At 41.4% G+C, this 14,727-nt stretch overlaps 2 protein-coding genes across 8 annotated transcripts in view; one reads left to right on the top strand and one right to left on the bottom strand.

The window, feature by feature from the left end:
• The first annotated feature begins 11,696 nt into the window (after window positions 1-11,696).
• Window positions 11,697-14,727, top strand: part of DLGAP1 (DLG associated protein 1) — a 410,369-nt gene continuing 407,338 nt past the window's right edge. For 6 of the 7 annotated variants that reach the window (XM_027650834.1, XM_027650828.1, XM_027650832.1 and 3 more), the window contains exon 1: window positions 11,697-12,102. The gene's annotated coding sequence lies outside the window, so the exon portion shown is untranslated. The remainder of the gene's footprint in view (window positions 12,103-14,727) is intronic. The other variant, XM_027650839.1, reaches the window with a different exon arrangement.
• On the bottom strand, window positions 12,609-13,394 carry LOC113950711 (translation initiation factor IF-2-like). Its single transcript, XM_027650819.1, has one exon. The coding sequence runs from the start codon at window positions 13,392-13,394 to the stop codon at window positions 12,609-12,611; it is 786 nt and encodes a 261-aa protein (XP_027506620.1).

Below are 14,727 nucleotides of genomic sequence, written 5' to 3'. Positions count from 1 at the left end.
AAATAATGGGACTTGATGGGTTATATTCTTCTTGTACCAGCCAGGAGAGAGACTGGTATGTGCTTCAGTGTATATATAAAATGTTCTTTTATCACACAGAAAAGTGTGTGATAACCATTTTACTGAGAGTATGCAGAAAGTGAGCACCTCAGCTTAGGGCAATAAGGCTACTTTTCAAATCCTATACACCTTTTCTCCCTGTCCTACTACATCCTGCCTAACAGTCCTGCTCTTGAGCATACCACTGTGTAGAGTTTTCACCTTCACCATCACACATATTACATAATACTGAAACATTTGAAGATGTAGAGCTCCCTCCCAAACTATGTGAGCCCCTGTGGGAAAACCTTTCCAGAAAAGGGTGAATTTGGCCATATATACCACTTTATGTTCACTTTACACTTGATCAATGCCACAGCTGTAAGAATATGTGCAAGCATTAATTCTGATTGACTTTTATTGACTTCTAGCATGTACTTAACTTTTAAAACTAATTGGCCTTGTTCTTGAGTTTAGATGTTTTATAAAGCATAGCTGTCTGTGATTCTTCCTTTAACCTTTTAAGACGCATGGATTATGTAAAATTTTCAGAGCAATCAGAGGACTGGACTTTTATCCAGTTGCTTAACCAGATCAAACGTTTGCTCAACACAGAGAAAATTCTGAGATGCAAAAGTTTTCGATACCTTTCCATACAATGCATTTCGTAAATGCATTTTGTAAGTGATTTCTTGATGTTTTCACATATATTTAGAAGCTGAAATGGATCCCTGAGCCCAGGTAACAAAATCTCAATGATAATATTAATATGTTAGAAATTAAAAGAGTCTTTTATTAGCTGAATGAATAAATTGGCCTTAAGCCTGCAGTCCCAGCTAGTTGCAGAGCTAAGCCTGTGTTACTTTGGCTAACTTCAACCGCATTCTTTCCTTGTGTTCTCTACTTTTCTGTGTGATTGTTCTAGAATCATAGAATCATTCAATGACTTGGATTGGAAGGGACCTTAGAGATCATCTAGTTGTGTCCCCTCTGCCATGGGTTGGGACCTTCCACTAGACCAAGTTGTTTACTGCCCCATCCAACATCACTCGTCAATGGTCTCTTGGATACTAAGCTCTTGACCATAACTCTTTGACTGCAACCATCCAGCCAGTTCCTTATCCACTGAGTGGTTCATCTGTCAAATCCACGTCTCTCCAGTTTTGAGACAAGAATATTGTGTGGGACAGTATTAAGTATTATGCAGAAGTGCAGGTAGATAATATCAGTTGCTTTCCCCTTATCCACCAAGTCCGTAACCCCACCACAGAAGGCCAAAAAATTTGTAGAGCACAATTTGCCCTTAGTGAAGCCATGTTGTCTGCCACCAGTTACTTCCCTATTTTTCTTATCTTTCATCTCTAGTCTTGCTCTCACTTTATTAGCTCTCTGAAAGATACTATTTTATTCTATATTTACAAAGCATTTGGCACAGGAGAACTGATCATCCTGAGCATAGTTCTTAGGCATTAAAACAATATGAATATTAAATAATTTCTTTTCTTTATAGCCAACTACTACTTTGGGGTACACTCTTTATGTGCAGAGAGGGATGGGATGTAGAGGGATGAACTTTGCAATATATAGTTCATATTGTGTTCACAGAAATGTTAAAAAATAAGCAAGCACAGCATCACAAGCAATTGAGAATGTGTTTCTCAGGATTCATGCTACGTTTAAGTGGTACTTGTTATCTTATCTTATGCTGCGTAATTCCAGTAGAAGGAAAATGTATGTCTTTCTACTGTCTGCTGACAGCAGGAGATAATTCATCATCCAGTAAAGCTCTTTCCATCCTAGTTCTTGGCCTAAATCCAGATTGTCCTGGGTCCAGAATACACTGGCTTTAGCTAGATCAGCTTGTAATTGGCCTTTGGCTAACTCCTCTATGAGCCCAGTCTGATACCGGTATGTAACTATTCAGAGCTGGTTTATTTGATGCTGGTTAGATGAGTTTGTTTTCATAGAAAAGAAGAAGAACCATTCTTTTTCTGAGCACATTTCAGGCTAGGTTGATCATTTTAACAACAAAGCAAATTATCAGACCCTATATAAAAAATGGTGATATACATATAGGAGGCCCCCTTACCAGCTCTTTTGACCTTAAACTGTATTAATTTCTTCCCTGAATGAAATTCTGTCTACATCAAATAGGCACCACTTGCTTCTGTTAAAGCAAGTGAGAATATAGTGGTCTTGAGTTTAAAGTTGTCCATGGGATTTAGAACAGCTCATCTATGAAGAGCAGTTTAAAGATGGACTGTTCTTTGTTCCTATAGTCTGCCACTTTCCATCAAAGAATCCTGGAGGATAACCAGACTGTAAGGAGAAAACAAAGTATTAAATTATCAGGATGGAGTAACAACATGGTCATCTATCACAGAGGTATTTATAATAGTGTTAAGTGATCTCTAGAATTTACTCCTTACTTTATTTTAGGGCTGCAAATTTATCCATTTAAATATAAATGAAAATTGATACAAAAAAAAATCTTTATGTTTGAATAGGTTTATTTAGCTGCTTTGGCAGAACAAGAGTATAATCTCAAGTGCTTTCTCCAAAACAGTAGTTAAAGATGAAGAAATAGGACCCTCAGTTTTCCTCAGAAGTCTGTTCCAGGGACTAATAGAAACCCAGTATAGATGAAGTAACAGGTCAGATTGGTTAACTTTAAGAAAACTGTAAGGCATTTTATCTCCCCCTTTCTTTTTTCCCTTACTTTCCTAGGCCCGATTTTTACTGCATTTATGGTAGGAAATGAAATATGATACAATTAAAACAATGGCATTTTTTAGCATAAGAATTCCTTCTTCAAAACTCTACCTATAATTCTCTTGAAAGACAAAAGCATATATTACCACTTTTTATTCTTGTTAACCCTGGGAAACAATGTATCAGTGACAGATAGAAATGGTTTATATGTAGCTTAAAGAGCAGCATTATTAAGTACTGCGTCAATGGCACACTCCTGACACTTTCTTTCCTTCAGTGATGCAGAAAGAACCACACCTGGGTTTCAACCCCAGCTTCACTTATCAAGTGTGGCAGTCTAAAAAAAAACCTTTTTGAATAAATAAATTAAGACAGCATTATAAGAAATCAACACAGTACCCTGTAATGCTACGGATAGTAATGTCTTTTGATATTTTACCTGTGCTTAAAATATTCTATTCCCTTTGTTAATCTCTGGTCATCCTGGTGGCTTTTGCATCCTTATGATCACAGCAGTGTGTTTAATTGTTAGATATTACACAATGTGATTCCTTTGTGAACAAGTTCAAAATGGCACTTTTGCTTGCCTTCAGCTTCTCTCCACAACAGTCAATTACACCAGCTTCACGGGTTCTCTGTGTCACTGAAGCAGCACAGAGAAGCTCTATAGCAGAGGGTCTACCTCGAGCTGTAATTAATCACCAAGGTGCTGACTAAGCTGTACTGTGGTACTTTTTGTAGGTCAAGGAATCTGTTTTCTTGTCATCAGCCAAACTCTTTTCCCCTACACCTTAGCGATGGACGCTGTTCAGTGTTCTGGTCTAGCTTTTGCCAAAGGTTTCTGCATTCAGAGATGCTTCATTGTGTATGCTTAGGGATTTATTCAAGGTAGCTTGCTGTCCTTTACTGAATGTCATTTTAATGTTAAAATAAAATTTAATGAGTACTAAAAAAGGAGCAAATTGCACATTTTATTTTTATTTATAAGCTTCTAGGAGTGAAATGTTACCAAGTCAGATTAAAGCTTATGGTGTTGGAGTTCTGTTCTGCAGGAATGATTTACACAAGAATGCTCTCAGATATATTTTATTGTGGCCTCCAAACAATTTTACAAAATAAGCTGAGCTGCACAGCACTTTACAGGCACTTGCAGATTTCCAAGGCGGTGCTAGCTCAGCTGAAAACAGATTAGTTTGCTGATTATTAGAAAACAAAAATTTCTCAATAGCTGGTAGCTAGAACACTGAAATGGAAGAAGTTCATTTCCTCTTACAAAAAGATTTCTTGTTACAGAAGTTATAAAACTTGCCCCTTCCTGCGCATATTAGAAATCTGGGGGGGGGGGGGGGGGGGCGGTTTGCGAGTTCAGGGGGCTGCTTCAGCTTTTTGGAAGTAAGCAATAGCAATACACTGAATGAACGAGCATATGGCTGCTAGGAAGCAGAAAGGGCACTATCAGAATATAATTCACAGAGAGGAGGGCAGTGTCATTCAATGGCTGCTGGCTTTTGGATGAGGAGAAAACTCCCTCTGAGGAGAGTTTACTGAGTTGTGTTGAATAAACTATTCTCCTTGCTTTTGAGGGATAAACACCACTACCCCAAATATCTGGCAGAAACTGCCACAGAGAAGGCAGAAGTCAATTGTTTTGATACACAGTTTTTTCTATACCCATTAATAGTGAACTTTTGAAAGCAGTGTGCATGATTGTCCATAACTGCAGTATATGTATATAACAAGAAAAGACTTCTCTGGAATACGGCTATGAAATTCTCAGAACGAGAATTATGAACTATCAATTCATAATCTGAAATTCTCAGGTTATGAAATGCAAAATTCTGGGGATTTCAAGAGATGCCCTCTCTTGTCAAATTGCTCATATTAACCCAAAACTTTTAGTATGATTTTCCATACAAAAACCCTATATTTTGAACAACTGTAGATTTGTATCAGTACCTGAAAACTTTTTCTACTTGAGATTAAATATGTTGGAATATGTTCTCATATATTTTAAAAAGTATAATTAAGTAGTTTCTTCCTGTGTTGTTTCTAATTTGTCTTTAACTACAGACTTTCCACAAAAGATGATTCTTAATTATAATAACACTTAACTGTTATACTTGTCACTTTGTACAGACTACAGATGGAAAACAGAAAAAATATTTCATATAATCTGATCTTTTGTTATCTTACTCTGCTACTACCTTCAACATACAACTCTTGTTGACTTCCATAGGAGGAGAAAAAAGCCTGAAATATTTTTTTCTGCTACCTTCATTGACATTATCAGCTCTTTATCGTGCCTTAAAATAATTCCTTTTCCCTGCTTGACTGACACCTTTATTGATGTAAGTCTTAATTACTGGTCTTTCTGGAGTTTAACTCAGAAGCTTTTGTTAAAAGCTCTCCTCAAAAACACCCTAACTGTGAGATACCAGCATATCTTCCAGGCACAAAGTGGAAAATGATTGAGCATTTTAAAAATGTGGGTTTAATCTCAAATATTGGGACCTTTTGACAGTTATGTGGTGCTTACTACTTGATTTATTGGGATTCACATGAAAGGATCATGAAAAATGGTTAACAAAACAAGTTGTTGACTCCTTTTCCCATAATGTAAAATAAATAAAAAACCAAACACAAACCTCAGAAAAATGAACAATTCCATCTCAGAAGCTTTGGATGTCTTTTCATATGCTTTATTGCACATTTTATGCTCAGTTTCTCTCATCCTGGGTTAGGCTTAATAAGAAGGCAGACAACAGCTATCTCCTTACTCCCTTTTCTGTTCAAATGACAAGATTATTGCATAACATTAAGTCTGGACAAATCTAGCTATCACTTTTTGACATCCATCCGTTTAAGGAGAGAGAGAGAGTTGAGCTGCCACATCAGAAAGCCCTGCTGAATGTTCCTAAGACTTCTCTCCAGGACACTGGTGCTTTGTGTGAAGGCCTTCGTTTTAAAAATCTTTTGGTGGCTGAAACAGACCAAGGTAGATGCAAATGATAGCACTACTCTTAAAATCCAAAACCAGAACACTGGAGTTCAGCTCTTGTTTTTTCTTCTATTGATATGCTATTTTCTACCTGCAATGGTAGTCAAGATCTCGGTTTGGCTCTCAGTTGACAGTCGTAAGCTCTTTGATATGCAGTTGGTCTGAGTAGAGAAGTATCTTCCACTATTACCTGTTATAAGAAAAGAGTAATCCTAGCTCACACAGTACAGAATGATGGTTTCTGTGCAAACTACATGGCAGTTTTCAGCTAGCTCTGACTGCTTTGTGCTATTTGTGCTGCCTGGAATTAATGCAGATATAAAATATTTTTATCTAAAAATACCTTTCTTAAAATCTTAAGTGAGAGACAATTCTTTACATGATTGCTAGTCTTCTTGTTCATAGAAAGTTCTTTTTCTGTTTCCCCATTTTTCTGTCAAAAGAAGCAAAAATATTGTATTGCACTTCACTTTAGAATTATACGCTCATATTTAAAAAACATGATAAGCTATTATAGCTCTCCTTAATTAAGAAATTCAATATATGCTCTTGCAGATGTTTACAAACTAACATGCACTTAGTGCTTCTCTCAGAGCTTTCAATATCTGCAAAAGTATTTTCATTCTACTGAGAGAATTTCATAGGTTTATTGGTTTGAACTAATTTTCCTTCCTCTCTCTTTATGCTTATTCATAATGCTGCTGTTGATACCACTAAAATACATTCTGATATCTGAAAATCAGAGCAAATTGTTTGTTTCTAATACCAGACAAAGATTTGGAGCAGTATGGGGAAAGATGGCTTTCTCAAATCTTCTGTTTTACATCTTCCAAAACAGAAACCATGCTGAGAAGCCTCTTAAGACAACTTCTGACTTATTTCCTGATATAAGTTGAAAGTCACAGGTTTTGCAGAATTGTGTGTTTGATAGTCTAAAGATCACAAGAATAATACTTTCAACAAAGGACTTGTTTTAGTTCTAAATCAGAAAATATTATGTAGCAATTGCAAACGCTTGCTAATCATGAAGGTTTTTTCTCTATATTAAGTAATTATGCTGAACTGACACTGTATCTGGTTTAGTTGCTATTGTTTTCCGATTTTTCTAGATTCATAATGAGTGGCCCAGCAGGTCACCTTATCATCCATCTCTAACTGACCAGTTAATAGTCCGTGTGGATGTAAAAAGTGAGCTGATGCCTGCTTACCTTTCCCTTGGAGGACACCTGTCATTTAGGAGTCACTCATTGGGAACAACCACTCTACTCTATGCCCTATTAATTTCTTCATGTTAGCCATTAGAACAGGGAAAGGAATTTACTGCAGCAAAGTTGTTTTTATAGCAACTAATTAGGTAACACGAGATGAGGAACCCACACAATTCAACCACCTAGGATAATATTATCTTCAGTGCAGCCCAATAAAATATGACAGACATACAGTGGCCATGGCAGATACTAAACCTTTTCAACCATAGATATTTAAAACATTAGGAAAGTAAAAATATTTAAAATAAAATTTTCTAGGCAGATGTGTGCTTCAGGGTACTCAGAAGAGGAGGAGAAAGCAGATTTTTAGGCTGAATGGCTCTGCCATTAATCAGATTAGGGTAGAAGCCACCAAAGCTATTCTTTTGCCTGTGTTGAAGATACAAAGTTCAAAAATACTGAGGTGCTGGAGCAAGTCCAAAGGAAGACAATGAAGCTGGTGAAGGGTCTAGAGGGTAAGTCCTATGAGTAGCATCTGAGGGAGCTGGAGAAGAGGAGGCTCAGGGATGACCTAAGTACACTCTACAACTACCTAAGAGGAGGTTGTAGCCAGGTAGGGGTCGTTCTCTTCTCTCAGGCAACCAGTGACTTAGGATGAGAGGACACAGCCTAAGGTGCACAAGGGGAGATTCAGGTTGAACATCAGGAGCGATTTCTTCATAGAAAGGGTTGTTAAACATTGGAATAGACTGCCCAGGGAGGTGGTGGATTCACCATCCCTGGAGGTGTTCAAGAAATGACTGGCCTTGGCACTTAATACCATGTTCTAGTTGACAAGGTGGTGATCAGTTAAAGGTTGGACTTGATGAACTCAGAAGTTTTTTTCAACCTAAATAATTCTGTGATTCAGTGATTCTACCCTTACAGCCAAACTCAGAATACCTTCTTGCCTTGCAGCAATAGCTGATGCCATGAGGGAATGACAAGTGCACACATCTGATCTCCATCTTTGTAAATCTGACACAGATGTGACAAAGTTAAAAATGAACACAGAAATTGGTAGTATCTACTGTGTAGAAGACATATTTTGAACGTGATAGTGAAACTTTCTTTCCTGCATGCTCTGAGCAGGCCTCATCCTTCACAGCTCTCAGCATGCCTTGGCGATGCATGTGCTCAGACAGCTGGAAAACTCAGTGCATTCCAACAGAAACTGCTTTGGATGTGCATAGGTTGTCGTGACAGTAGGTGGAGAGAATGAAACACTGAGGAACTGGGAGAATATCACTGCTGTGCTCTTCATGTTTCTGTTGTTCTGCTAATGTCCAGTCTGGAAGAAAAATGAAAATAAAATGTAAAATAAATGTGGTACTCTGGCAGTATTTATATAGATGGTGAAAGGTAAATATAGAGGCATGAAAGGTCAGATAGGAAAAGGGCTGGAGGGCAATCTTTTTGTAATGCAGTGGAGAGTGAACCAAAGTATTTAGATATGAAAAGTGATGAGGTTATATATAAAGTTATAGGCAAATACTTTTCAGAGCAGCACTGCTCAGAATTTTCAGCATCTCTATGTTGAATTTAGATGCCTCTTTTCCAGAAGGTAGTGGAAGACATACATCTTAAAATCTCAACCATTGCTTAGTCATCATTTTGCCTGTGTCAATAAACTTCAGACATAAAATTGTATGATCATTTATTTGAACTCACAGACAAAAAGAAATCTTTTTATGGATGCTGGCCATCTAGATCTCCACACCTTTACGCCTCGGTCATGGAAAGGTGATTTACCAACAAAAAAGGACCACTAGCAACAGCCTCGGCTCTAAGGCTTTGGACTGAGACCTGATGGAGCAGTTTTGACCTTCTCTCCAGTAGAGGGCAGCGATACACAAAAACTCACTGTATTTTCAAACTGAAAGATTTGTGATGTGGTAAATAGCAGCATATGGAAAGAATTCATATAAGTGTGCATACAGATTAATTATGTAGTAACAACAGTCGATATGATGACCTCTTTCACCATCAGTCAAAGCAAAGAGAACTTCCTCCAAGAAGAAAGAGATCAAAGTGTGAATATAGCATATAATAAGGTCTTTTGCATTTGGGGTCATTTGATAAACAGCAGATGGTTGAAGATATTCATACTGAACTATCTCACTTCCCCAAGCCATTTAAATGTTTTCTTTCAGAATCCTACTTTTCTGATCTAAAAACTATTTTGGAATATTTTTCTTCCAAGCATTGCTTTCTTCATTTGTTTCTTACTCACATACATCCGCTTACTGTCCTTCCTGAAACCCTCTGCTTCACAGCCACTTCTCAGTTTTGTTCATGTGTGCCATCTCTCCCACAGCCAGGTGAAGAATCTTACATCCCACCTTGGAAATCATCCCTCCAATTTGCACATCTTCTGAGACACCCATGAGTATTAGGACTACCAGCACAGTCAAGTGTTATGCCTAAAATTGGAATAGTTAGTGCCTCACAAAGACCATCTACATCATTATGTAAAGCAGCTTGAACTTATTTCTCCAGGCTGCAGATTCCTCTAGAACTATCAAGTGAGAATTTACAGCAAGACTTCCTTTTCCCATTCCCTTGGCCCAGCCAGACCAAAGTCAGGCAAGCAAGGAGAATCCAGAAAACTGATTGAACGGTTTACATTCACAGTAGGGAATGCGAGTAAAAAAAAAGAAACAAAAATTACCTTGCTGGCTTTTATTTTGAGGTCAGATCATTTCATGCACAAATACGTCCTCTTTCTTCTTACTCTTCAGTCTTCAAAGGAAATTGCGCCTACTTCATTTTCTGGAAGTTTGGATGAAGGCTAAAAATATCTTACCTGTTTTCATGACTAGCTACTAATGACTACTAACTAATGTAATCAACCTGTTTGGTATAAATACTCTCATAGAACTATCACATATAAAATGAATAAATCTGCTTTATAAATTCGTAGGCCTACGAGAGGCAGGCTAAATCTTCACATAATTATATAGGAAACATTACACAAATTCAACTCTGAGATCCTTGCAGACCATCGTATTTTAAACAACAGATAATGTCAGATTTGAAACTGGTTTGAAAATTCAGTTCATGATGACAAGTCAAAAAATTCTTGCTAAGTGATAAAGTAATATACGACATAGGATAGTGCTGTATATACATCAAAATAAAACAATGAACCCTTTACTATTTCGCTTATTTACCTGAGTTACGTCAGATTCAGGATCTGTGTTTCAGTTAAACAATTAAGACGGTATGTGTACTTTTATTTTATATGAACAAACAAACAAATGATATGGCTTTGGGGTGCAATTTGGTTTTTTAACAATGTTACGGTGACTTGATTTATACAACTTATTAACAACAAATTTAGTCTTTTTCATTTTAGTGCAGGACTTCTGGGAAGTCCCAAAGCATTTTATTGTCAACATCTAAATCCTAGAATCGACAATCTTTTCAGTTATTTCCCCTCTACATCATCTACATCTACAACTAAAAACAAACAAACAAACAAGTATTTTTAAATAGATTGGCCAATTTTTTTCCCCAGTCAGCAAGTTGACCGCTTGATAATTAACAGAGTTATCAGGTGTCAGAATTTCCTATCCTACCCAGCCTGTAGATACCTCTATTTTTAATTAAAAATGTCAACAACATTTCATCCTTTCCTCCTTGTTTTACTCCTAAGACATTAGGTCTATATAGTCCACTACAAACAAAACATTAGTATAAACAGTATACCATATGACACCAATTTTTTTTTCATGCTTGTCATTTAATAAACCTTTTTCTATGACTAATATTAGCTTTTAGTCCATATGTATTACTTGTTGGGTACAAAGAATAAAATATCAAGTACATTCCTCGCAAACTTTTCCTGGTTTGGGCCTGAAAGAAATCACATCTTGAAACTTGCTGGCTAGTAAATTTAGGACTATAAGATTAATCTGAACATTCGGTCTTAGCTCTTTCATAAATTTTATGTCAAAATCTCATTTATATGCATATATGCGGCTATACAGTCAAAAGATGGCTATAATATTTACTACTTAGCAAAGAATTGATTTCAATCAATGTCGAAACACCTTTTACTAGGTCATAAACCGTGGTGGAAATTTGAGTGTACCTGATTGGACACGCGAGTATCAGGGTGCCCTCACAGTGGCCTGGATGAGCACAGCCTTTCACTGCGTTTTCACTTTCTATAATGCTAACACAAATATTTGTAGCTGTACCTACAGCTCTAACAAACGCCCAGCTCACGCTCCGCAGTTCCAGCCGCCCCTCGACCCAGGGCCGTGCAGCCGGGCGCCCCCAAGCTCGGACAGCGGGGACCCGCGTGCTTTGGGGGGTCCACCTGTCGCGCCCCCGCCTCTGGCTGCAGTAGCACCCTCGGGAAACGCCGCGTCCCCCGCTCCCGCTCCCCCCGCGCTCCCCGGCGCGGCTGTGAGCCCTGGGTGGGGGCGCCGCATCCCCGTCCCACGCGGGGCATCCCCGCTGCCCAGGGCCGCTCTCCGGGTGGCACTGTATGGGCAGAAACATGGGGGTAGGTTGTTTTTTTCCAGCTGCTTCCTGCCGGGCGCTGGTAGCCGGGGTACAGTAGGGTCCCCTGGGACGGAGGCCCTGAGGGTCTTTCCCGAAGGCACGTCCTTGGGAGCGGGCGGGAAGGGCGGTCGGGCGTGCGGGGCTGGCGCCGAGGGGCAGCCCGGCCGCCGCCGTAGTAGCGAGCTGCTCCTCCGGTGGTTGGGTTGGGGAGTGCTGGGCTCCTCCTCCTCATCCCCCCCAGCAGTGCACAGCCGGGCGTGTGACTGACGAGTCTCCCCCCGTCTCTCTTTTTCTTTTTTTCCTTCTTTTTTTCTTTTTTTTTTTTTTTTGCCATGGGTACACACACCGAGACACGCACATGACAGTACTTGGGTGCCCGCGCCGGTGCATCGCCAGGAGGGCTGTGCTTCACTCCGGGCACGCACACACGCATGCTGCTGCTGCTGCTGCTTCTGCTGCTGGAAGTCTTTCTACACGGGGATTAGCAGCCACGTCTCGCTCTCTGTATTTCCCTGTCTCTTTCTTCTCCCTTCCTTCCCTTTCTCCTTCTCTCCCTCAAACGCCTGACTGACGGACGGCAGGCAGGAAAAGGTAAATGCGGGCGTGCTGATTGCTGACGGTACCGAGGGGTGATGGTGCTCGGAGGCGTGCTGAGCGCTACGCCCTCCGCTCGCCGGGCAGCCTGCCGGGCTCGCCCGCCCGCCTGCCCTCCCGCCGCGCCGGCGGCTGCCGCGGCCGCCGCTCCCCGGCACTCGGCGTCTCGGGGGATCGGGTTTTGCCGCGAGAGGTTTGGCTTCCCCGGCCCCCCCTTCCCTTCCTCCGACTCTGCGAGGCACAGAGGTTCCCCGCTGTTGTGCTGCTCGCACTTGGCACCGCGGGTGCGAGCGTGCGGGAGCGCTTAACCAGGGGTTCGCGGGATGGAGGTTGGCGATTAATTACTGTCTGCGCCGAAGAGAAGAGCGCTTCCTCCGGCAGGGAAACTGGGCATTATTTATTAATCGGGGCTGGAGAGTGGCAATGGGAGGACTAGTCGTTGTCCCCGCGTTCCCGTACTGTGTCCCCCTCCCCGCTTGCTGCATCATTCAAATGAGTAATTCCTAGCTGGCCTTGCGTTGCGGGGCTCTATTCCCCCTCCGCCGGGGCTCTGCCAGCCGCCGCGGACTGCCATCCTCCTTCTTTGCCCCGGGGGGCGCCCCCTTCCGCGGGGAGCCTTGCGGGCGAGCGACGCGGGAGGATCCGCTGTCCCGGGTCCTGCCCCGCCGTTCCCGCAGTCCATATGGAGCGCTGGCTCCATAACTAGTTGTCGGCAGTCGTTCGGGCAGAGTTTGTCCCGCGCCCCTCCCCGTCAGGACGAGAGCAGCCGGGTGGATATTTGCCTCCCCCCGCGGCGAAGCCTGAGTGGTGCGGGATTTCCGTGGAACCGAGAGGTCCCGCACCGCGCAGCCCCGCCGAGGGGACCGCGTCCGGCGGGGCTTGCCCGGACCCCAATCTAGACTCCCGTGCCCAGAGGCGCGGGTGCCTGGGAGAGCGCTTCTAGCCGGCAGGGGACGGGAGGGAGGCGGTGCTGAGGAGCCTGCGCTCCCGGGCCCCTCGGGCAGCGGAGCGCCCCCGCTGCCGGGAAGGGGAGGTCGGGCGGGGTAGGCGCTCCCCCCTCCTCGGGCCAGCAGCGGCCCTGGCGGACAGGTGTGGGCGTTTAGCGGCGGACAGCTCCGGTGAGCGCCCGGGCAGCCCCCGGGGCGGAGGTTAAAGCGCCCCCCGGGCAGGGCAGGCCTTTCTCGGCCGTGTCGGTGCCCATCCCTTCCCGAGCAGCGGGAGCGGTGCCGCTGCGCTCCCGCCGAGCGGGTGCCGGAGCGGGGTGGGATGGGACGCCGCTGTCCCCCCATTCCCCGTCCGCCGGGCAAACATGGCATTTAGCGAGGTCCGTTATGTAATTACGGCTTTTTTTTTTTTTTTTTTTTTTTCTTTTTTTCTGTTACTAAACCCGGCTCCGGATGCCGGCAAGGAAACGGCTACATAGTGCTTGTTTCTGAAGGAGGCTGATGCTTTTATTTGATCTCAGAGAAAAAAAAATATTTAGTAATTAATATTTAAGCACTTTGTTTTCACACGTGATTGATTTTTGGATAATCCCGTCTCATTCATGTTGTTTTCTACACTTGTCAGAGGTGCCTAAATACGCTGTAAAGACAGAAAGATTTTTGTAAAAAGAATAATAACACAAGCAAAAATGGTGAGAAATGTAGTGGACAGCATATGAAGTTGATTATATATATAAAAAAGTAGTTGCTTAACTTATAGACTACTTAAAAGGGAAAGGTAGGTGTGCTTGTAGGCATGGTGTATGCTCAGCTGTTTGTATTGGATTGTATTTCAGTGTTAATGTACCTTTAAAAAGGCAACACTAATTTCTACTCCTGTGTGGGTCCGGTGTATAAATTTAAGGTATTTCCCCTCTCATAAAAGACTACGAGTTTAAGCAGTAAACTGATTCAAGGGATCCAAAAGTCTAAAGGCTGCATGTTCAAAGATAAACAGGATATATATTTGAAGATAAAACTGCTGTTGATAGTGATGATTACAGGAAAATAAGAATAGTTAATGGCAACAACACCATTCCTTGCTTTCTTCTGTATAGCTTACTTGTCTGTCTGATACTGTGTATTTCAGCTCACTATTTAAATTAAGTAACTAAATTAGGTGTTTAAATTAGGTAACTACTTAAATTAGTATGAAATATTTAAAACATATGGGAGCAAAATATGCTGTTTGTTAGAGAACTTATCAAGTAGTTTAAAGGGTGCAGTAGTGTTCCCTTATACCTTCTCCTGAATTAAAGTTTTCTTTTTTTGTTCTTCATCAGAACTGTACATGTTAAATATCCTTGTTTAATTCAAGTCTCATTCTGGTCTATCTCTTGTGGGATTAACACTCAGAAGCATATCAATGTAATCTGTTTGTGTTAAACTTTGCAATGTTGTTCCTTCTATAAAGGTGGTGTATTTCAGTGCAGTTCTGGCTAGTGATGTTGCCACCTGAAAATACAAAAAGAACTGCATGAATAATTCATAAAATAGTATAATAAGTAAAGGTAATCCTGTACCAAGGAACAGTAGTAAGTAGTCTTTGTGGAATTTTTTCATTTTAATTTTCACCTTGATCTCACACCATCCAGTAACTCAAATTTTCACCAAATTGAAATAGACAGATGCAATGGCC

Source organism: Corapipo altera, unplaced genomic scaffold (assembly GCF_003945725.1).
Source record: "Corapipo altera isolate COAL_440 unplaced genomic scaffold, ASM394572v1 24, whole genome shotgun sequence".
NCBI lineage: Eukaryota > Metazoa > Chordata > Aves > Passeriformes > Pipridae > Corapipo > Corapipo altera.
This window is presented reverse-complemented; position numbering and strand designations above follow the sequence as displayed.

Bases quoted from the DNA above. Each gene is read 5' to 3' on its own strand.
- LOC113950711 (XM_027650819.1), bottom strand. From the start codon at position 13,394: ATGGGGGGACAGCGGCGTCCCATCCCACCCCGCTCCGGCACCCGCTCG.